This window comes from Hypanus sabinus, chromosome 4 (genome assembly GCF_030144855.1).
Source record: "Hypanus sabinus isolate sHypSab1 chromosome 4, sHypSab1.hap1, whole genome shotgun sequence".
NCBI classification, from domain to species: Eukaryota; Metazoa; Chordata; class Chondrichthyes; order Myliobatiformes; family Dasyatidae; genus Hypanus; species Hypanus sabinus.
The window spans coordinates 17066913-17090480 of NC_082709.1; the positions used below are offsets into that span (position 1 = coordinate 17066913).

General features: G+C 40.1%; 1 protein-coding gene across 6 annotated transcripts in view; it reads right to left on the reverse strand.

The window, feature by feature from the left end:
* The window catches only part of pkp4 (plakophilin 4), a 185508-nt gene that overhangs the window by 34743 nt on the left and 127197 nt on the right, over positions 1–23568 (reverse strand). For all 6 annotated transcript variants that reach the window (XM_059966497.1, XM_059966500.1, XM_059966498.1 and 3 more), the window contains 3 exons: positions 16461–16634; positions 11244–11394; positions 4229–4424 (listed from right to left, as the gene is read on the reverse strand). In XM_059966497.1, the coding sequence (XP_059822480.1) occupies positions 4229–4424; positions 11244–11394; positions 16461–16634 (521 nt within the window). The remainder of the gene's footprint in view (positions 1–4228; positions 4425–11243; positions 11395–16460; positions 16635–23568) is intronic.

Below are 23568 nucleotides of genomic sequence, written 5' to 3' on the forward strand. Positions count from 1 at the left end.
TTCACCACCCTATCTACATGAGACTCCACCTTCAGGGAACTATGCACTGTTATTCCTAGATCTCTCTGTTCCTCTGCATTCCTCAATGCTCTACCATTTACCCTGTATGTTCTATTTGGATTATTCCTGCCAAAATGTAGAACCTCACACTTCTCAGCATTAAACTCCATCTGCCAACATTCAGCCCATTCTTCTAACCGGCATAAATCTCCCTGCAAGCTTTGAAAACCCACCTCATTATCCACAACACCTCCTACCTTAGTATCATCGGCATACTTACTAATCCAATTTACCACCCCATCATCCAGATCATTTATGTATATTACAAACAACATTGGGCCCAAAACAGATCCCTGAGGCACCCCGCTAGTCACCGGCCTCCATCCTGATAAACAATTATCCACCACTACTCTCTGGCATCTCCCATCTAGCCACTGTTGAATCCATTTTATTACTCCAGCATTAATACCTAACGACTGAACCTTCTTAACTAACCTGCCATGTGGAACTTTGTCAAAGGCTTTGCTGAAGTCCATATAGACTACATCCACTGCCTTACCCTCGTCAACATTCCTCGTAACTTCTTCAAAAAATTCAATAAGGTTTGTCTAACATGACCTTCCACGCACAAATCCATGCTGGCTACTCCTAATCAGATCCTGTCTATCCAGATAATTATTAATACTATCTCTAAGAATACTTTCCATTAATTTACCCACCACTGATGTCAAACTGACAGGTCTATAATTGCTAGGCTTACTTCTAGAACCCTTTTTAAACAATGGAACCACATGAGCAATATGCCAATCCTCCGGCACAATCCCCGTTTCTAATGACATCTTAAAGATCTCCGTCAGAGCTCCTGCTATCTCTACACAAACTTCCCTCAAGGTCCCGGGGAATATCCTGTCAGGACCCGGAGATTTATCCACTTTTAAATTTCTTAAAAGCGCCAGTACTTCCACCTCTTTAATTGTCATAGGTTCCATAACTTCCTTACTTGTTTCCCACACCTTACACAATTCAATATCCTTCTCCTTAGTGAGTACCGAAGAGAAGAAATTGTTCAAAATCTCTTCCATCTCCTTCGGTTCCACACATAGCTGACCACTCTGATTCTAAGGGGCCAATTTTATCCCTCACTATCCTCTTGCTTTTAATATAACTGTAGAAACCTTTTGGATTTACTTTCACCTTATTTGCCAAACCAACCTCGTATCTTCTTTTAGCTTTTCTAATCTCTTTCTTAAGATTCCTTTTACATTCTTTATATTCCTCGAGCAATTCCTTTACTCCATGCTGCCTATATCTATTGTAGACATCCCTCTTTTTCCAAACCGAATTTCTAATATCCCTTGAAATCCCACGGTGCTTTCAAACCTTTAACCTTTCCTTTCAACCTAACAGGAACATAAAGATTCTGTACCCTCATAATTTCACCCTTAAATGACCTCCATTTCTCTATTACATCCTTCCCATAAAACAACTTGACCCAATCCACTCTCTCTAAATCCCTTTGCATCTCTTCAAAGTTAGCCTTTCTCCAATCAAAAATCTCAACTCTAGGTCTTGTCCTGTCCTTCTCCATAATTATATTGAAGCTAATGCTATTGTGATTACTGAACCCGAAGTGCTCCCCAACACATACATCTGTCAGCTGACCTATCGCATTCCCTAACAGGAGATCCAACACTGCCCCATCTCTAGTCGGTACTTCTATGTATTGTTGCAAAAAACTATCCTGCACACATTTCACAAACTCTAAACCATCCAGCCCTTTTACAGAATGAGCTTCCCAGTCTACGTGTGGAAAATTAAAATCTCCCACAATCACCACCTTGTGTTTACTACAAATATTTGCTATCTCCTTACACATTTGCTCTTCCAACTCACGTTCCCCATTAAGTGGCCTATAATACACTCCTATCAGTGTTACTACACCTTTCCCATTCCTCAATTCCACCCAAATAGCCTCCCTAGAGGAGCTCTCTAATCTATCCTTCCAAAGCACCGCCATAAGATTTTCTCGGACAAGCAATGCAACACCTCCTCCTCTGGCCCCTCCTACTCTATCAAACCTGAAGCAACTAAATCCAGGAATACTTAGTTGCCAATCACACCCTTCCTGCAACCATGTTTCACTAATAGCTACATCATAATTCCAGCTATCAATCCACGCTTTAAGCTCATCCACCTTTCTTACAATGCTCCTAGCATTAAAATAGATACATTTAAGATACTCTCCACCTCCTCCTCTCTTTTTATCCCTAACAATGCATTCAAATTTATTATCCTTTTCTTTCTTCTCCCCTACATCTTTGGGCTGAGCGCATCCCTTCTCCATCACCTGCCTTTCCCCCCTCACACACCGTTTATTTACTTGCTCTACCGGTGAACTAACCTCTCCTCCCATAGTTTCCTCAAATTGATTCCCGCCCCCCCATCTTACTAGTTTAAAGTCTGCCCTGTAGCCCTAGCAAACTTCCCCGCTAGGATATTGGTCCCCCCAGGATTCAAGTGTAACCCGTCCTTCTTGAACAGGTCACGCCTGCCCCAGAAGAGGTCCCAATGATCCATAAACTTGAATCCCTGTCCCCTGCACCAATCCCACAGCCATGCATTCATCCTCCACCTAATTCCATTCCTACTCTCACTGTCGCGTGGCACAGGCAGTAATCCCGAGATTACTACCTTTGCGGTCCTTCTTCTTAACTGCCTTCCTAACTCCCTATACTTACGTTTCAGGACCTCTTCCCCTTTCCTACCTATGTCATTGGTACCTACATGTACCACGACCTCTGGCTCCCACTTCAGGATATCTTGGACGCGGTCAGAAATATAATGCCGTGTCTTTTCTTAAATATCTGCAACCTGCCTGTTGAATAATCACGATTACCTTCAATTTTCAGTTCGTCGTGATAGATCTTCATTTGTTTCATGATCAGCATACTGTTAAGCAGTGTACGTTCACTCAGATGCTGATGAATTCACTCTTTCAATACACATGAAATCTTCATCTTTTCACTTTATGCAGTGTTTTTCATTTTTCATTCACTTGTGTTCATTACATATATGAGGTCACTTCTCAGAACTGCCTGTGGTGCACAGACCTGCATAGCACCTGGGAATCATCCCAGCACATTATGGAAATTTCCCATTTGGGTCAGCACTCAAAAATTTTTTGGAGGTTTTCAGATTTTGGAATTTTGTATAAGTGGTACTCAACCTGTACTATAAGAAACGATTAAAAAAAGCCTTTTACTCTGGGGATACAAATGGGAATAAATGTTTTTACATTGTGATTCAGTAGACCAAACAAAAAAAGTTAGACAGGTGTTATTTTTTAAATGGCAAAATCATAGAGAGAAGAAATCAACTGAGAAAAGTGAAATTAAAAATTGCCTCTTGTGTATAATCTGTATTCAAATAAGGATTACACTGGTCATTAGTGCAAGCTTTCTCACTTGCTACAAATTTTCCTAACTATAAATGACTTTTAGTTCAGCTCCATTATCTATTCACAGTTAAAAATAAGGAGACTACATGACAACTGTAACAATATTTGTTTCAGGAATCAAAGAACCAAATCTATTTGGCTGCAGCTAACAACTTCCATAACCTTTGGTAACATGTGTGCAAGTCTGCAATCCGCTAAGGCTCTGATGGACAGATAGGTTAAGAGTGTGTGTCATATGAAATTGTCCAACTTTTTCGGAAAAGGCTTGAATCTTTAAATCACTCCTGGCAGTCACCACCTGGTCAAATATCAATAAGTACTCAGAAAAAAAACCATAGATTGAAGAAAGGCAAAATAAATTATTAGATGAAAGCTTTATGAACCACATGTTACAGGAGTTGTTACATTTTAACTTTATTATGCTGAATATTTTTTTAAAACCCTGTTTGTTTACTTATTTATTTAACTTATTGAAATACAGTACAGAACAGGCCCTTGTGGCCCTTCAAGCTGTGTTGCCCATCAATCCCGATTTAATCCTAGCTTTACCACAGGACAATTTACAACGATCAATTAAACTATCAACCAGTACATCTTTGGACTGTGGGAGGAAACCATAGCACCAGGAGAAAGCCCACGTGGGTGCGGGAGAACATACAAACTCTTACAGATAGCGGCACGTTTTGAAGCTGTGTCACTGGTACCGTAAAGCGTTGTGAAACAGAGTACTCATAACATGATGGGAGATTTATTTCCCAGGTTTGTACTTGCCTCTCTCCCTTCCCTTTTGTAATGTTTACGAGTTTCTCAACCCCTCCAGCATCAGCTAATGCTTTGGCATTCTCCATATTCTTTATAGTAACCTCATGTAAAGCACAGCATACAGCGGCAACAGTGTCATCCGAAAGCATGATCAGTGTTGAGCCTCCCGGGAGACGATGCACAAGATCCCGCATTGCATACTTGCCTGGAGGAAAGGAAAAGTTCAAACGGAATTACTAAACAATATTAATTTATTTCAATGTGTCTCTGTGCTCAGCAGTCCTTTTAGTTACGTACATAACTTTAAAAACAAATAAAAAAGACTAAAAAACTTCAAAGCTGTTGAAAAAAGCTCAGAACTCTACTAAAACTATATATTTTTGAAAGTAGTTTCACAAATAAGGAAAAGCTTGTTTGTATTTATTTATTTAGAGATACAGCGAGGAACAGGCCCTTCCAGCCCTACGAGCTATGCTGCCCAGCAATCCCCTGATTTAACCCTAGCCTAATCACAGGACAATTTACAATGACCAATTAATCTACCAGCTGGTATGTCTTTAGACTGTGGGGGGAAACCGGAACATCCAGAGGAATCCCACATGGTCACAGGGAGAACATACAGACAGTGGTAGGAATTAAACCCAGGATGCTGGTACTGTAAAGCATTGTGCTAATCACTATGCTTCTGTGCCAGCTCAGTATTACCTACTTACATAGAAGTCAATTATGAAGAGAAAATACACAGTCTATCCCTACAGTTTTATTACAGAGAGTAATAGGAAGTCTTTTGTAGATGATTCTTCTTCAATATTTTCTACAATCTGATTGTACTTTGTTTGAGTCCATCACTGAGTAGAATATATTTTTCCTTGCTTCCCTGGACTGCTCACCATACTGCTTCTCTTTTCTCTTTATTAATTGATAGAACAACCTCCCAACAGAGAAGCTGGTCATTATTTTAAATCCCTACTGGGTCAGAACAAGTGATGCTTTAACAAAACAAAAATGTGAATAGCAATTAACTCCAAGTAATCACAGACACATTGGAAGGATTGGAATACAAGCGGCAGAAGAAATTTAATATAAATAAGTATGAACTGATAAATGTATTAATGTGGCATAATGTGGAATAAACAGTACAATTCCAACAGGAGTGCAGGACCAGTGCAGCTTGGGTATATCCCTGTGATGGAGAGCACTTGGTGAATATACTCCCTACACACGCACATTCACACTTTCACACAGATGTGGCCTTGTCATTCTGATGTTATTGTGCTGAGTGTGTGTACTTCAGTGTCTTTCCCTGTATATTCTCATAATGGATCCTAAACCGGGCTGATGCACTTGGGTTGGCTTTATGGTGCTTTTCCAGCAGAATATTCCACTTTTTTGTAATGGGGATGTGAAAGTATTTATATGTTGTTTGTATACTGGATACAGATACTTCTGTTTATTTTGTAATATGATTGTAACTACATTGTGGGTGCATCATATTCTAACTCATGTGTACTGGAGTCCAAGTTAACTTTGTTGGTAATTGAAGATGGTTTGTCCTAGTGTGAAAAAAAGGGGCTAATCACCCTCAGTGTGAGAGGGAGATCGGGACAGTCAGTTCACATTTGGACTATAATAAGTATGGAACCATTTTTGTGTTCTTTGGTAGATATAATTTTGTAAACATTGGCACCTTTCTTTTCACTATTTTTACTAATTTCTGTAAGTTTGGTTTTTGACGCACCCAATAGACACCCTTGCACTGAAGTGCAAAGCGACTCCAACCATTTTTCCTTTGGTTATACCTTCTGTATGTAAAAAATCCTTAAAATGGCAGGATATGATTAGAGATCAACAAATGTAGGAAATGGAAACTGGAGACATGTAAATAGAGACATGACCCGATCTCCTTCTCACACTGAGGGTGATCAACCCCGTTTTTTCACACTAGGACAAAATCAGTAATGATGAACCTATAGACAAAAGCAGTAGGACTAAAGCTGGAAAACTAAACCCAATTCCTGGATTTAGAAAGGATGTGAATGTCCTAGAGAGAGTGCAGAATGAAAATACTAAAATACATCCCGTCAAGTAAGTGGACTGTTGATACACAAGGACAATCAGTTTGATAGCTACTTCAGCCACCTTAATTAAGAAAGGAGTGCCCTACCTGGTTTGTTGGAGCCAAAACTTAAATTACAAAGATAAGAACATCCACCTACTTTTATGCTTTAATTAAGAGAGAAATGTTCTGTCTAATCTCCATCAGCAACCACCTTTTGTCCAAACCAACAGGTGTGAAAAATCAGGAGACATTATCTCACTCCAAAGGGCAGCTGCTCAAACACCTTGCAGCCATTCTCAAACTAGAATACACAGACTCAACCTTAACCATTATTTACAGGAATCCGAAAATCCCCTAAGATTTTATCAGGGGCCCTCTGTTTTCATGGATGATTGTGAAGAAGAAGAATTTCAAGATGTATATTGTATACATTTCTCTGACATTAAATGTACCAACTGAAGATTAGCTTTATTTGTCACATGAACAATTTAATGTATTCATCATAGCTTGTCACACCAGCCAGCCAGCCACTCTAGTGGTGTTTGGTTGATGTTGCGCAGGTCAGTGTCAATTAAATCAGGTGAGAGTGGGCAGTTGCACAGAACGTGTTCAATATTCTGCACCCTTGTGCCACACTCACAGGATTCGCTGGTCTTTAAAGCCCACTTCACTATATTGTCTCCCATCCTACAAACTCCCGCTCTCGCTTTGTTGAGAGTGCAACTCTCTGTCTGTCAAGCAGTGCCCCATCTGGCAACGTTTCTGTGGGGTCTCGCACTGTATTGTTTGGTGGGGTTCTGGCTTCTGTTTGTTGCCAGAGGTCAATCCTGTATGTTTGGGGGGATGTTCCGTGTGGTAGTTCCTCCGCTGTAGCAAAGCTTTTCCTCAATTTTAGGCAGTTGGAAACTGGCACATGATGATGTAGTGGGTGCCGTGGATCCAAGTTCTGTTTACCTTTTTCAATTTTTGTTATAGTGTATCTTTGGATCTCTGGGGGAGCAATGCCTGCAAGTCTGTAAATGATGTTAGTGGGTGTGGGATGCAGTGTGCTCGTGATTATGCGGCAGACTTTGTTAAGCAACAGGTCTATTTTCTTCACATGGGCTGATCTGCCTCACACAGGTGCACAGTATTCTGCAGGTGTATAGCAGAGTGCTAGGGCAGTTGATCTGTGTGTGAGCATTAGCTCCCTATTTGGTGCCTGCTAATTTTTTCAAGAGAGAATTGCGAGAGCCAACTTTCCCTCGGAGGTTTTGGATGTGGGTGGCAAATGAGAGCGTCCTATCCAGTGGCACACCCGGGTAAATTGGGAGTCGGATGGTGTTCAAGCTCCTTCCTGCATGAGAAGATCGAGTTTACGAGCTGCTTCTCGATTCCTCAGGTGGAATGCACACACTTGAGTTTTTGATGGATTTGGATTCAGTGACCATTTTTCATGATACTTCTTCATTGCTTCGAGGACTGCTGTAGGTTATACTTCAACTTCTTGGAAGGAGTTAGCTTGTGTTGCTATACATAGGTCGTCTGCATAGATAAACCAGTGTGTGTTAGGAAAGGTTGGTTGGTCGTTTGTGTAAACATTAAATAGTAGAGGTGCCAGGACTGATCCCCGTGGTAGTCCATTCTTTTGTGGATGCCACCTACTCTTAATTCCAATCATTTCTACACAAAATCTACAATTTTCTAGAAGGCTTCTTATTATGTTGAGTGTGGTTTTGTTCTTTAACATGTTAGATAACTTCAGTAGAAGGCCTCTGTGATTCACAGCGTCGTATACTGCTGTAAAGTCAACAAATACTGCCCCTGTAATTTGTCGTATTTCAAAGCCATCCCCAATATACTGGGTTAAGTTCAGGACTTGACCAGAGCGGCCTGGCCTGAACTCGGCTTGGTCTGGTGTTAGAAGATCTTTGACTAAAGGGGATATTCTTTTCAGTATGAGTCTCTCGTAGAGTTTGTAGAGGGTGCAGAGCAAGGAAATTGGTCTGTAGTTTTTAGGAATGTTGGGGTCTTTATTGGGTTTTAGGAGAGCACCAACTTTGGCTCTTCTCCACTTTTTAGGTATTTTTAATGATCTTAGGCCACAATTAAAAAGGGACAGAAGCTAGTGGAATGCTTTAGGTCTAAGATGTTTAAGGAATTCATTAATAATCCCATCTGTGCCATTTATTGTATTTAAATACATTTATTCTTAATAATTTTTATTTAATTAAATCAAATTGATCTTAAATGCTTGGATAATCGGGCCTTGTTTGGTACTGGCTGGAACTAGGAATTATCACCAACAAAGCAAATCAATTCTTTCAGATTCTGTTTATAACCCATGTTTAACATGATGTTTATTATTAAACATTTCTGGGCATTATTAAAAATCGCAGTTCACCCCAGAGAAATATCTTCAGGGAATTTAACAAGATTCAGATCTCCCCTGGGTTCACTCTTGAATAAAGTATTGCCAGTCATTCCTACAGGCATCACAGTTTCAAGACCAGGTCAGTTATTTCCAGTTATGCTTCAGTTTTTGACCTCGATAATAAATTTCAATTAATGTCATAATGATAATATACTTACCACTTCAGATGAGTCATTACTTCAGTGATTTTAATTTATTACCAGCAAACAGTTTTTAAGTGAATTTAGGTGAAATATTATCTGTCATTACTGTTTCTTTAAAATGCTTAATATGTATTCTTAGGTTCTGTAAACTCCTAGAATTTATTTCCTTATTTCCACATGGCATAATTTACCAACAATGACTGCAGTTTGAAAGCCACATCCTTAACACCAAGTGATGACATAAAATAAACATGAGGTTGGATTTCAGAATAAAATCAAAATGCAGTCTTTATAAATGATCTTAAGCTAAAATTAATAAACAACAAAGAGCATAGTGCTAAGACTTCAAAGTGATGTTCTCAGGCTGCTGGAATGGATGATATACTGCCAGATGAAATTTAACCTGATGGTGCATTCTGCTAGGAAGAACAAAGAACAGTGAAGCAATATACAATTCTAAAGAGAAGGATGGATAAGGGAAATTTGCAAAGTTCTTTGACACTGAAAAGATAGACTGATTGGTAAAGTCTATATGCCTTGTATTGTGCTTGTGGAGTACAAAATCAAAATAGTAACACTGAGTCTCTACAAAACAATAGTTTGACTGGAACTGAATTATAGCATCTAATAATGGTCAAAATACTTTAGGAAGGGTACGTGTGACAGAGAGAACGTGCTAAACGCACTCCTTACACATGGGTATTTACACAAAAACACACACAAACATTGCCTTGTCATCCTGCTGTTGTGCTGAGTATTTGCACTTCGACATCTTCCCTCTGGTATATTCTAATAATGGTTCCTAAAGGGTTTTGCTTTATAGTGCCTTCCCTGTCATACACTTCAGAACATTCCATTCCTTTAGTATTGGGGGATGTGTAAATATGTATATATTGTTTGTATACTGTTTTTAAGGTAGATTATTTCTGTTTATTTTGTATGATGATTGTAACTACATTGTGGAATGCATCATATTCTGATTCATGTGTAGTCTTAAGTTAACCTTGTGGGTAATTAAAGGTGGTATATCCTGGTGCCTGAGAAAAATGGGGTGGTTAGCTCTCGGTAGAGAGGGAGCAAATGATCGGGTGGCCAGGAGTTCACAATGTAAATAGAATAGAGCAATTTATTGTGTTTTCTGGTAGATATCTTTTTGTAAATATTTGTAGTTTTCACTATATTTGCTAATTTTTGTAAGTTTGATTTTTGTCACAAATAAACACCCCTGCATGAGTGCTAAGTGACTGAAGCCATCATTTCTCTGGTCAAAACCCATGTATAAGAACAGTACGAAACCCCTAGAACTTATCGTTAGGAAGATATGAAAGTTGTGGAAAATGTATTTATTAGAGCTCTGAGAATTAGAGATTTGGGAGAAGGTGGGATTATTCTCATTAGATTAAACATAACCCAAGAAGAAATTTAATATGGTGTAAGATTATAAAGTGAATGAAGAGCAACTGTGCCATGTGACGGAATGACTGAGAACTAGAGGATATAGGTTTGAAATGACTTGTAAAAGAAACAGTGAAAACAGTTGAATCATTTTAATTTATTTTAATTTAAATTTTATTTAAATAATCATTAAGTTGAGATACAGTAAAAAGGGGAGTGAGAGGGGAGGTGGATAGAAGGAGTAATTGGACACTGTTACATCAGGGATGGTTGCTGCTTCAGCTCTTGACTTGGCTCAGTCCTCTGGTGTTGTCCATGTGGACTATGCACTATTTTCTCATGAATGCATGGGCTTCCCTGTCCTCTCATTCCTTCCTCACTGCAATCTTGCCCCACCAATACCCATGTGCTCCGGTATCTAAAGTGAGCAAGCATGGGCTCTCGTAACACATTAGTATAATTAAAATCACTGCCGCACGCTGCCTGATAGTAATTGCCACCATTACGTATGAAATCCAACTTCGTACTGCTGTTATGAATGTGATCATTGAGCTTATTGGCTAAGTACAGTTTTAGTGCAGTTAATAGAGAAATAAGGTAACTAATGACAACTGCTCGTAGTTCTGCTATAATGCAATAGTTTTATTTCTAAGAAACCTTGTGTTATAGTAAGTCTGTTATAGCAGAACAGGCTGTACTTGCCTTCAAAGAACAAAGTTAAATAGGTCTTCCTGCTCATGATTGCATTAAACCCAATGTGGCACATAATGCAAACAGTGCTCCCCAATCCATCAGTCGCACTATGGAAACACATTATGACAGAACTGGCTGCACTAGATTTCTATGTTGTAATATTACAGACAGAGTCATCATTATTATTAGCACAAAATCTGAGGGCATCCTTTTCACCAGACGTTCCCAACCCTTTTTATGCCATGGACCCCTACCATTAACTGAAGGGCCCCTGATTGGGACTCCCTGCCTTTCACTTCTGAAATATTGTTTGTCACATACCGATAAGTTCTTTGTTTCGTACATCAAGGGCCATGTTCCTCAAGGCAGTAGCAACAGAGCAAACGACGCGATCATTATCCATTCTTAGTAGTTCCACAAGGATTGGTAAACCTTTCTCTTTTCTGACTGCGGCACGAATATATGCTGCCCACTAATAACAAGAAGGGAAAAATATCATAGTTATACAGAGACAGAAAATGATGCTTTACACAATTTAAGTCTAATCTAGTTCTGAATGGATTCAATTCATATGTATCTCAAATTTTTATTGGCATATCATCATTTTAAATGTATTTTATCCAAGATAACAATTAACAATCACTTTTGATGATCTATCACTTTCTAGTCTTCCATTCAGCTTTTCAACACAATTATTTTGGATTATTATGGTATGTTCTGTGCCATCTAGTCATTTACATGAAAGGAAGAAGAAACTCTTGTCACTTGAAGCAGAGCTAAGCAACAGCAGTCATTTTCCCAGCATGATTCCCAGGGGCATTTTAATAATAGCAGCATAGAAAACAGCCAGAAATAAAGAAAGCTGCATTGAGCAAAAAAAAGGGTAAAACTGAAAGCTTAATACATTGTGCCTTACAAACTATTTGCTAATGCTTAAGAATATCTTACTTTACCCTCACTTTGTCAAGGAACTCCTCACAAACCATGAGACTCTGCAGATGCTGGAAATCCAGAGCCACACACACAAAATGCTGGAGGAACTCAGTAGACCAGGCAGCATCCATGGAAATGAGCAAACAGTCAATGTTTTTGGGCAAGATACTTCACCAGGACCAGCCAGAAATGTTGATTGTTTATTCATTTCCATGGATGCTGCCTGGTCTGTTTAGTTCCTCCAGCATTTTGTGTGTGTAATACCTCACAAAAGAATTGTTAACAGTTCTACACAAAAGAGAGAGTTTCTTTTTCCCAAAGCTTTGTATATAACTATTACAAACCAGTAAAAAAAGGACAATGTTTCAGAATTCAAATCTTTGTTCTTTTTTGGAAAGCATATTTCAGGAGACAAAAATAACTCAAATATGTTTGCAGCACTGAAGCACTGGTTAGGATGTATTATTGAGAGCGTCCTGACGAATTGTATCTCCAACTGGTATGAAAGCAGCTGAGCATCGGACCCTAAGTCCCAACAAAGGACTGTAAGAATGGCTGAGAGAAACAGTGGGGTCTCCCTACCAGCCATTGGGCACATTATCAGGAGCGCTGCGCATGCAGGGCCCTTAATATTATCAATGGTATCATCCATCCATCTAGCAGCCTCTTTGACTTTCTACCATCAAGCAGGAGACTCTGATGCATAAAAACAATAATGGTTAGGATGGGAAACAGTTTCTTCCCTCAGGCCACTAGGCTTCTGAATGCCCTGCCACATCGCATTTGAAGTATCACCAGTTAATTTATTCTGTACCTGACAATATTTAATTTATGCTCTTTACTTTGTTTACATGAAATTCATTTGTAGATTTTATCCTTACTTTCCTACGTTATTATGGGTTATATGTGTGTTATTTGTACTACTGTGCTTTATACCCTGGTCAGGAGAAACACTGTCTCAATGACCACTTTCATGTATATAGCTAAGTGACAATAAACTTGACCTGACTTGCACAAATATGTATACAGCAAAGTGGCACTATTTCTGCTCAAAATATCCATATTTTAAACACATTTTCTCTAACTTCTACATTTAACCAACTCTGAATTAACTTTTACTGGCAGAGCCACTCTCTTACTTTGCGACACCATGAGGGAGCAATGGCAGCAAGGACACAAACTCCTCAATAATCATTAAGCAGTGTAGTGATGGATGAATATATGCATGTTTGTTTAACATGTTACTTCGGAACAAATTCAATTTCAATTGCTGCAATACCCTTGCAACAAAGAAATGTGCACAAATACTTTCATTGTGTTTAAGGCAACTAAGCCTTTTGCAAAGCTGTGCCATCTGCTGGCAAATTCCACATCAGGATCAGAATCAGGTTTAGTATCACTGGCATATGACGTGAAACTTGTTGCTTTGTGGCAGCAGTACAGTGTGATACATAATAAATGCACTATAAATTAAAATTATATATATAAAAAATCAAATTAAATAAGTAGTGCAAAAAGAGAAGAGAAAATAGTGAGGTGGTGTGCATGGGTTCATTATCCATTTTGAAATATGACGATGGAGGGGCAGTAGCTGTTCCTAAAATAGGTACAGGAGTGTGTGTGACCAGGTACTTCTATACCTTCTAGTTGATGGTAGCAATGAGAAGAGGGCATGACCTGGGAATGGGGGTCTTTAATGATGGATGACACCATGTTGAGGCATGTGACAGCACAGCTCCCAGCCTGCATATGTGTGACTCAAATATGAGCTATTCTAAGCCCGTTTGGAATGATTTTCCAAAATTGTGACATATGTTTTTATATTTCCACAAACTTTTATCTTTCTTAAATTTTTAATGTCCAGTTGTAACATTTGTGTTGTCAATAAATACGAAGATCTCACCAGGATATTTAAGTGTTATTAATGTCTTATTGTTCTGGTGGTAATCAGTTAGATCCAACTGATGATAATGGACAAAGAAACTGCCCTGCTTATCATAAAACTAAATGTAAAAATTATAGTTTATATACAGTACATAAAATTTCAATTTACATTAAATTGCTACTTATATTAAGGTAGGTTAATGAAAATTCTTATCTAATACACAGTGAAATTTGATAATGTTGTCAACATCAACTATAAAGGAAGACTTTACACACTTTAATACATGGAAGATTATCATGAAGAAGAATCAATTAGTGGTTCATTTCTTCACTCACCATGCTGACTTTAAAATATGTCACTGATGGATTCTGGTTGCTAGGTCCAAATCCTGAAATCCCTTACTAAATAGCATTGTGGAACACCTAGCCCAAAAGGACTGCATAAGTTCAATGCAGTTGCTTACCGACATCTTATTGGGAACAATAAATGTACGGTAATAAATGTTGGCCTTACCAATGATGCCCAGATTCCAAGATGAGAAATAGATACTAGTTAAAATATATGAATTCGGAACAGTGGCAGGCCATCCAGCCCTTCGAGTGTGCTTCACAAATCAGTCAATGCTCAATTAAGTAACAACTACTTGGATGAAATAACCTGGGGTTGTCTGGTTCTTCTAGATTGTAAGCAATTAAGAAGTCAGGACCAGGACTAAGTTATTGAATGAGGGAACGAAGGAAAATTGGGCATCCAATGAAAAAAAATTAATCGATTAAAACCAATTTATAGGTCTGAAAAAATCTCTGATTATCTTCTGCTTGAAAAGATAAAATATCTTTAAGATTAGCTTTATCAGAGCATTGAAACAACTATGAAATGCATCCTTTGCAATGAAAACCAACACAGCCTGAGGATTATGCTAGGGGCAGTCATGCTTCCAGCGCCAAAACAGAATGCTCACAACTTACAAACCCTAACTATACCCTTTTGGAATGTGGGAGCACTCAAAGAAAACCCATGCAGACATGGGGAGAACACACGAATTCCTTACAGACAGCAGCAGGAATTGAACCCTGATTGGTGATCACTAGTGCTGTAAAGTGTTGTACCAATTGCTACTTTACCAAAGTTGAAAGTTATATCTAACTTGAGGCTTTTAGAACATCAGATCCAAATAAACCATGATTCAATATTTTAAAACTCACATTAACTTCATGAAGAATTTTCCACTATGATAGAGCCTAAAAAAATTTCCCATCAAGTCACAATACTCAGTTCTAGTCACTAGGTGATGTTCATGAGGCAGTTTTATATATTTCAATGCAGAAAGCCTCATCAATTTTGTTCATCTTAGGCATTATAAGGCAACTGTTTTTCAGGTTAATGTTTTCTGTTGGCACAGTGCATGTGTGAAATGATTAATCAAGCTTTCTGGGGTGAAAACATAATTTTAATGCAAATACCTTTTTAAAAAGTCACTCTCTCTAAAGCATCAGCCATATAACATTTTAAATCATTATGCTTTCACTAACTCATATTTAGACCAAGCAGATGAAACTTGATCCACCTCTGAGGTGAAAGGATAATGAAAAAAATAAAAACAAAGCAGATTCTACATTGTGTAAGAAGACATGAAATTATTGGTATATCTACTGTTCAGTTTTGGACATATTTAGGAAGACTTTAGAGACACACAAGAGATGCAGTGATATGATGGAAGGTCAGCCTGTTTTGTTTATGTAAATGGAGAGCTAGAACAGATGTTTAAAACCAGATTTTGAGAAAAAAATCCAGTAACACTTTTCGCAAGGATAATAATAATTTGTCACCATCATGAAAAAGAATGACGAGAAGAATATTTTTCCTGCTGAGGATTGCGTGATACAATACACTAGAAATATGTTGGAATAAGAATCTGTAACTACTTGTCAGGGGTAAGATTTTTACACCGAGAGTGGTGAGTGCATGGAATGGGCTGCCGGCGACAGTGGTGGAGGTGGATACGATGGGGTCTTTTGAGAGACTGCTAGACAAATACATGGAGCTCAGAAAATTAGAGGGCTATGGGTAACCCTAGGTAATTTCTAAGGTAAGGACACGTTCAGCACAGCTTTGTGGGCTGAAGGGCCTGTATTGTGCTGTAGGTTTTCTATGTTTCTACTTTTCAAAAGTCAACTGCAGTGAATAATGATAAACTGTTCAGCCGAACCAGCCCATTGTGGTAATTATACTCCAAAAACGTCTGTATTCATTGAAGGAACAATTAAGAAGGCAGTAATTAGAAGTCCAGGAAATGAAACCAAGTGGCATGCTTCACAAACCTATTAAAAGTAAGGTGAACCAAATGATTGCTCTCTTTGTGCAGGGTTCTGTGATCAACAGTAACCATATTATGTTGGTGTGAAGTCTTATCAAAACTTGCACAGCCTTGTTTCATTTGTCATTCAGAATTGCTAGTATGATAAATACATGTACTACTGCTGCAGATGGATCTCAATTTTAAGGGTAGAACATAAGATTAGCATGGAAAAGGGTTTTAAGCCCACATGTGGATATACCAAAACAAAATTAAAATCAGTAGATATTAAAATAGTCTGCTCCCATCATGGAGAACTAAGTGTAAAACATAAAAATGACACCATTCACTTCTGATGAGTACAAACATATATAATAAACAATTAAACATAACCAAAAGTGTATATCTGTATTTCTGCACATACCTTCCAGGTTCCTGCAGATAAATTCTGCAGTGATCCAGCAGATCCTTCCAGTGTAGCTGGGTTTGAACTTTCAGCGAGAAGTGTAAGATAGGGTTTCACTATTGAAGGATGCCACAACATTTCAACCCCTTTAGGAGATTTAGAAAACCCAGGGATTGGACCGACTCCATCCCACTGTTAAAAGAAAGCATAAATGTGAACAACAAAGTCTCTAGAATTTTATTTTGTCCAGTAATTTAATTATCTTGTATTATTTCCTATATATTTAAATGACATGGTTTAATTTAAATTATTGCTCAATTCTATAGACATTAAATGGCGAGACTATCTGAGAAATTAGGCGTAAACTACAGCTGTAATTAGTAACACAAGTCTATTAAGCCTTTCGATGAAGATACATTCTGGAGTAAAACACACTTTTGTTAAATAATTTCAGTTTTCAGTATTTAATTTGGACAACGCTTTTGTATGAAACTGGGAAATTAGTGTTGGCTTAGTCATAGATTAGTTTGTTTATAAGAATTTTAAAGGTTCCTTAAGGTTGTCATAACTGGAGTGGGTTGGGAATGAACTCACACTACCTATTAAATGCTCTCAATGGCGTGTGTCTCAAATAGCCTCTGATAACGAAATCCAGTTTCTAGCCTTCACACGTGGCTTAACTACTAAGCCCAGCAGACCTGTTACTAATGACAACAGAAGGGGCAAAGGTGGATTACTGATGCCCTAAAACCAGTTACTTTGGGCAGATGGGGCTCGTCAGCCGTGGTTGCCAACTCATCTAGGAGAAGGAAAGCTCTGATCTCAAATTTGACCTACTGAAATGAACCACTTCACAGTCATCTGGGTTGAACACCATCTGCCATTTCTCAGCCCAGTTCTGCATCCTATCGATGTCGTGCTCTAACCTCTGACAACCCTCCAGACTATCCACAACACCTCCAACTTTTGTGTCATCAGCAAACTTACTAACCCATCCTTCTACTTCCTCATCCAGGTCATTTATAAAAATCACCAAGAGGAGGGCTCCCAGAACAGATCCCTGTGGAACATCACTGGTCACTCTCCTCCATACAGAATACGAACCATCTACAACCACCCTTTGCCTTCTGTGGGAATGCCAATTCTGGTTCCACAAAGCAAAGTCTCATTAAATCCTATGCCTCATTACTTTCTGAATGGGAACCTTATCAAATGCCTTACTGAAATCCATATAGACTACATCCACTGCTTTACCTTAATCAATGTGTTTTGTTACATCCACAAAGAATTCAATCAGGTTCGTTAGGCACGACCCGCCCTTGACAAAGCCATGCTGACTATCCCTAATCAGATTATGTTTCTCCAAATGCTCATAAATCCTACCTCTCAGAATCTTCTCCAATAACTTGTCCACCACTGAAATAAGACTCATTGGTCTATAATTTCCTGGGTTAACTCTACTCCCCTTTTGAACAACGTTTGCAACCTTCCAATCTTCCGGTACTTCTCCCATCCCTATTGATGACGCAAAGATCATCACCAGAGGCCCAGCAATCTCCTCTCTTACTTCTCACAGTAGCCTGGGAATATCTTGTCCAGTCCTGGCAACTTATCTAACTTAATACCTTTCAAAAGCTCCAGCACATTTTCTTTCTTAATGCAGCGAAGTCCGTGGAAGCAGAGTCCTGGGCTTTGGCTAAGTGGGCTTCGGCGTAAGGGGACTTCGGTAAGGCTGTGTGATTGCTCGCTGAGGGGAAGAAGGTAAGGTCGCTAGGTGCTTTTTAGACATTCTATTAATTCAGTTCAGGTATGGGGGAGACAGTCAGAGCAGTGGTGTGCTCCATATGCAGTATGTGGGAAGTCAGGGTCAACACAGTTGTCCCTGATGACCACACCTGCAAGAGGTGCGTCCAGCTGCAGCTCCTATCAGCCCGAGTTAGGGAGTTGGAGCTGAGCTGGATGAACTACGGATCATTCGGGAGGCAGAGGCAGAGACAGATAGGAGTTATCAGGAGGTAGTCACACCAAAGAACCAAGATTTAGGCAGATGGGTGACGGTCCAGAGAGGCAGGGGGAGCAGGCAGAGAGAGCAGAGCACCCCTGCGGCCATTCCCATTAACAATAAGTATACCGTACTGGATACTGTTGATGGGGATGACCTACCAGGAATGAGTTGCAGTGGTCCTGCCTCTGGCACAGAGGTTGAACCCTCAACTAGAAAGGGGAGGAGGGAAGAGAAGAGGGCGATAGTTTTAGGGGATTCTATAGTTAGGGGGGCAGATAGGAGATTTTGTGGGGCAGATCGGGAGTCTCGGATGGTATGTTGCCTCCCTGGTGCCAGGGTCCGGGACATCTCAGATCGGGTGCAGGCTATTCTTGAGAACGAGGGCATGAACCCAGATGTAGTGGTCCATGTAGGGACCAACGATGTAGGTAAGGTGAGTGAGGGGGTCCTGTTTAGAGAGTTCAGGGAGTTAGGAGTGAAGCTGAAAGGCAGGACCTCCAGGGTGACAATCTCGGGATTGCTACCTGTGCCACGTGCGAGTGAGACGAAGAATAGAATGATTATGCACATTAATACGAGGCTGAGAGCATGGTGCAGGAAGGAAGGGTTCAGGTTTTTGGATAATTGGTCTTTGTTCCAGGGACATTGGGATCTGTTTCGAAGGGACGGTCTACATCTGAACCGGAGGGGTACTAGCATTCTTGCAGGAGTGTTTGCCAGTGCTGCTCGGGGGGGGGGGTTTAAACTAGATGTGCAGGGGGCAGGGATCCAGATCCAGAGGGTTGGTCAGAAGGAGCATGGGATTAAATGTGTAGAAGGTTTGGGTAATCTTGAGAAGGTCATCAAAATTCAGGGTGCAATTAGCCCGATGGAAGTTCAAGGAGCTGGGTTAGGTACAGTAGACAGTCTTTTAAGCAAAGAGAGGAGGAATGGGCTAAGAATTCTATACTTGAATGCACGTAGTGTCAGAAATAAGGCAGATGAGCTTAAAGCTCAGATGAAAATGGGGAACTACGATATTGTTGGGATAACGGAGACATGGCTGCAAGGGGATCAGGCCTGGGAATTGAGTGTACCAGGGTATACGTGCTATCGTAGAGACAGAAATATGGGAAGAGGGGGTGGGGTGGCCCTGTTGGTAAGGAATGAGATTGTCCTTAGCAAGAGGTGACTTGGGAACAGGGGAAGTAGAGTCTGTGTGGATTGAGCTGAGGAACAGCAAGGGTAAAAAGACCCTAATGGGTGTTGTGTACAGGCCCCCAAACAGTAGCGTGGATATTGGGTACAAGTTGATTAGGGAGTTAACATTGGCACGTGCTAAAGGTAATGTAGTCGTTATGGGAGATTTCAACATGCAGGTGAACTGGGAGAAACAGGTAGGTGCTGGACCCCAGGATAGGGAGTTTGTGGAGTGTCTAAGGGATGTATTTTTGGAACAGCTTGTGCTTGAGCCAACCAGGAACGAGGCTATCTTGGACTTGGTGATGTGTAATGAACAGGAATTGATAAGTGATCTTGAAGTAAAGGAGCCATTAGGAAGTAGTGATCATAACATGATAAGTTTTTATCTACAATTTGAGAGGGATAAGGGCAGATCAGAGGTGTCAGTGTTGTAATTAAATAAAGACTACGGAGCCATGAGGGAAGAGCTGGCCAAAATTAAATGGGCAGATGTCCTGGCAGGAAAGACAGTGGATCAGCAGTGGCAGATATTTTTGGGCATAATACAAAAGATGCAAAAGCAGTTCATTCCAATGAGAAGGAAGGATTCAAAGAGGGGGAAGGGGCCACAGTGGTTGACAAAGGAAGTCAGAGATTGTATAGCATTAAAGAAAAAGAAGTATGACAGGGTTAAGATGAGTGGGAATACAGATGATTGGAAAAGTTTTAAGGAGCAGCAGATCTTAACTAAAAAAGCAATACGGAGAGAACACAGGTATGAGCTCAGTCTAGCGAGGAATATAAAAGGGGATAGCAAAAGATTTTTTAGCTATGTGAAGAGAAAGAAGATAGTTAAGAACAATGTTGGCCCCTTGAAGAATGAATTGGGAGAAATTGTTATGGGAAACAGGGAAATGGCAACAGAATTTAATGCGTACTTTAGATCTGTCTTCACCAGGGAGGACACAAGCAATCTCCCAGATGTATGGATGGGCCAGGGTCATAAGATATCAGAGGAATTGAGACAGATTGACATTAGGAAAGAAACTGTGATGAGTAGACTGGTAGGACTGAAGGCTAATAAATCCCAGGGTCCAGATGGTCTGCATCCGAGGGTTCTAAAAGAGGTGGCTCAGGAAATTGCGGATGCATTGGTAATCATTTTCCAATGTTCCTTAGATTCAGGATCAGTTCCTGAAGGTTGGAGAGTGGCTAATGTTATCCCACTTTTCAAGAAGGGAGGGAAAGAGAAAATGGAGAACTATCGCCCTGTTAGCCTAACGTCAGTCGTGGGGAAGATGCTTGAGTCCATTATTAAGGACGAAATAGTGGCACATCTAGATGGCAGAAATAGGATTAGACCGAGCCAGCATGGATTTACCAAGGGCAAGTCATGCTTGACTAATCTGTTGGAGTTTTTTGAGGGTGTAACAAGGATGTTAGACGAGGGTAAGCCAGTGGATGTTGTATACCTAGATTTTCAGAAGGCATTCGATAAGGTGCCACATAGGAGATTGGTGAGTAAAATCAGAGCTCATGGCATTGGGGGCAGGGTTTCAACATGGATAGAAAACTGGTTGGCAGATAGAAAGCAAAGGGTAGCAGTGAATGGGTGTTTCTCGGACTGGCTGGAGGTGACTAGTGGGGTACCACAGGGCTCTGTATTGGGACCACAGCTCTTTATGATTTATGTCAATGATTTAGATGAGGGCATTGAAAACTATATCAGCAAGTTTGCTGACGATACTAAACTGGGTGGCAGTGTGACATGCGAAGAGGACGTTAGGAGAATACAGGGAGACTTGGGTGAGTGGGCAGATACTTGGCAGATGTCATTCAATGTGAATAAATGTGAAGTTATCCACTTTGGAAGCAGGAACAAGAGGGCAGAGTATTGTCTGAACGGTGTAGAGTTAGGTAAGGGAGAAATGCAAAGAGACCTAGGAGTCCTAGTTCACCAGTCAATGAAGGTGAATGAGCAAGTGCAACAGGCAGTGAAGAGGGCAAATGGAATGTTGGCCTTTGTTACAAGGGGAATTGAATACAAGAGCAAGGATGTCCTTTTGCATTTGTACAGAGCCCTGGCGAGACCACTCCTGGAATATTGTGTACAGTTTTGGTCTCCAGGTTTAAGGAAGGACATTCTGGCAGTTGAGGAAGTGCAGCGTAGATTCACTAGGTTGATTCCTGGGATGGCAGGGCTGTCTTACGCAGAGAGATTGGAGAGATTGGGCTTGTACACGCTGGAATTGAGGAGATTGAGAGGGGATCTGATTGAAACGTTTAAGACAATTAAAGGATTTGATAGGATTGAGGCAGGAAATATGTTCCAGATGTTGGGAGAGTCCAGTACCAGAGGGCATGGATTGAGAATAAGAGGTCAGTTATTTAAAACAGAGTTGAGGAAGAGCTTCTTCTCCCAGAGAGTTGTGCAGGTGTGGAATGCACTGCCTCGGAAGACGGTGGAGGCCAATTCTCTGGAAGCTTTCAAGAAGGAGCTAGATAGATATCTGATGGATAGGGGAATCAAGGGATATGGGGACAAGGCAGGGACTGGGTATTGATAGTGAATGATCAGCCATGATCTCAGAATGGCGGTGCAGACTCGAGGGGCCGAATGGTCTACTTCTGCATCTATTGTCTATTGTCTATACTCTCAAGTGTTTCAGTCTGCTGTAAGTCATCCCCTCAATTGCCAAGGTCTTTTTCCCTGGTGAATACTGAAGCAAAGTATTCATAAGTACCTCGGCTACCTCCTCCGGCTCCACGCACATTTCCACTCTCACACCTGATTGATCCTATTTTCACACGTATCATCCTCTTGCTCTTTACATACTTGAAGAATGCCTTGGGGTTTTCCTTAATCCTGCTTGATAAGGCCTTCTCATGGCCTATTCTAGCTCTCCTAATTTTATTCTTGAGCTCCTCCTGACACCTTTGCAATTTTCTAGAGCTCTAACAGTACTTAGTTTCTTGTACTTTTCAAAAGCTTTTCTTTTCTTCTCAACTAGATTTTCTACATCTTTTGTACACCATGGTTCTTTAACCCTATCATCCATTCCCTGCCTCAATGGAACATACCTATGCAGAACTCCATGCAAATGTTCCCTGAATATTTGCCACATTTCTGCCATGCATTTTCTTGAGAATATCTGCTTCCAATTTATGTTCCCAAGTTCCTGCCTAATAGCATCATATTTACCCCTACCCCTATTAGTCTTCTCCAGTGCCATGGTGAAGGAAAAATACAGTTGTGATTACCATCTCCAAAATGCTCTCCCACTGAGAGATCTGACACTTCACGAGGTTCATTTCCCAATACCAGACCAAGTACAGCCTCTCCTCTTATTGGCTTATCTACATATTGTTTAAGGATACCTTCCTGAACACACCTAACAAACTCCACTCCATCTAAACCCATAACAGCCCAGAGATCCACTTTCAAACCCCACGCTGACAACTGTGGATTTACATTCAAATACTAACAGCCAATCACGAACCAAGACAATAAAATCTCTGGTTTTTCCTAAAAACCCATCTCAATCCTTAGTATAACTTATGGGCAAAAACCTGCTACTGTTTTTTTAGTTAGGCCTACGTATGATTCCAGACTCACAACACTGTGCTTTAGCTCTGAAATGGCCCAGCAAGCTGCTCTGTTCAGGGTCAATTAAAGATGAACAATAGAGAGTAGCTCTGAGAGGAATGATTACATCCTGAAATATAAAGAGATTAAACAACTAATATTTATACTGGAATAATAACAAATGTCAGGGAATCTTGGTTTTATTGATCAACTGTGGCAGCTGTCCCAATCTGGATCTAAATAATGAGGAGGAAGGGCCTACTGAAATCTACCATCTGAGGTTAAAGTCAGGCCTATTAAGGTAGTGAAGGTAGATGATAAATTTTTGATTTGATTTTGTCACCATGTTAAAAAAAAACTTGTATTCAAACAGT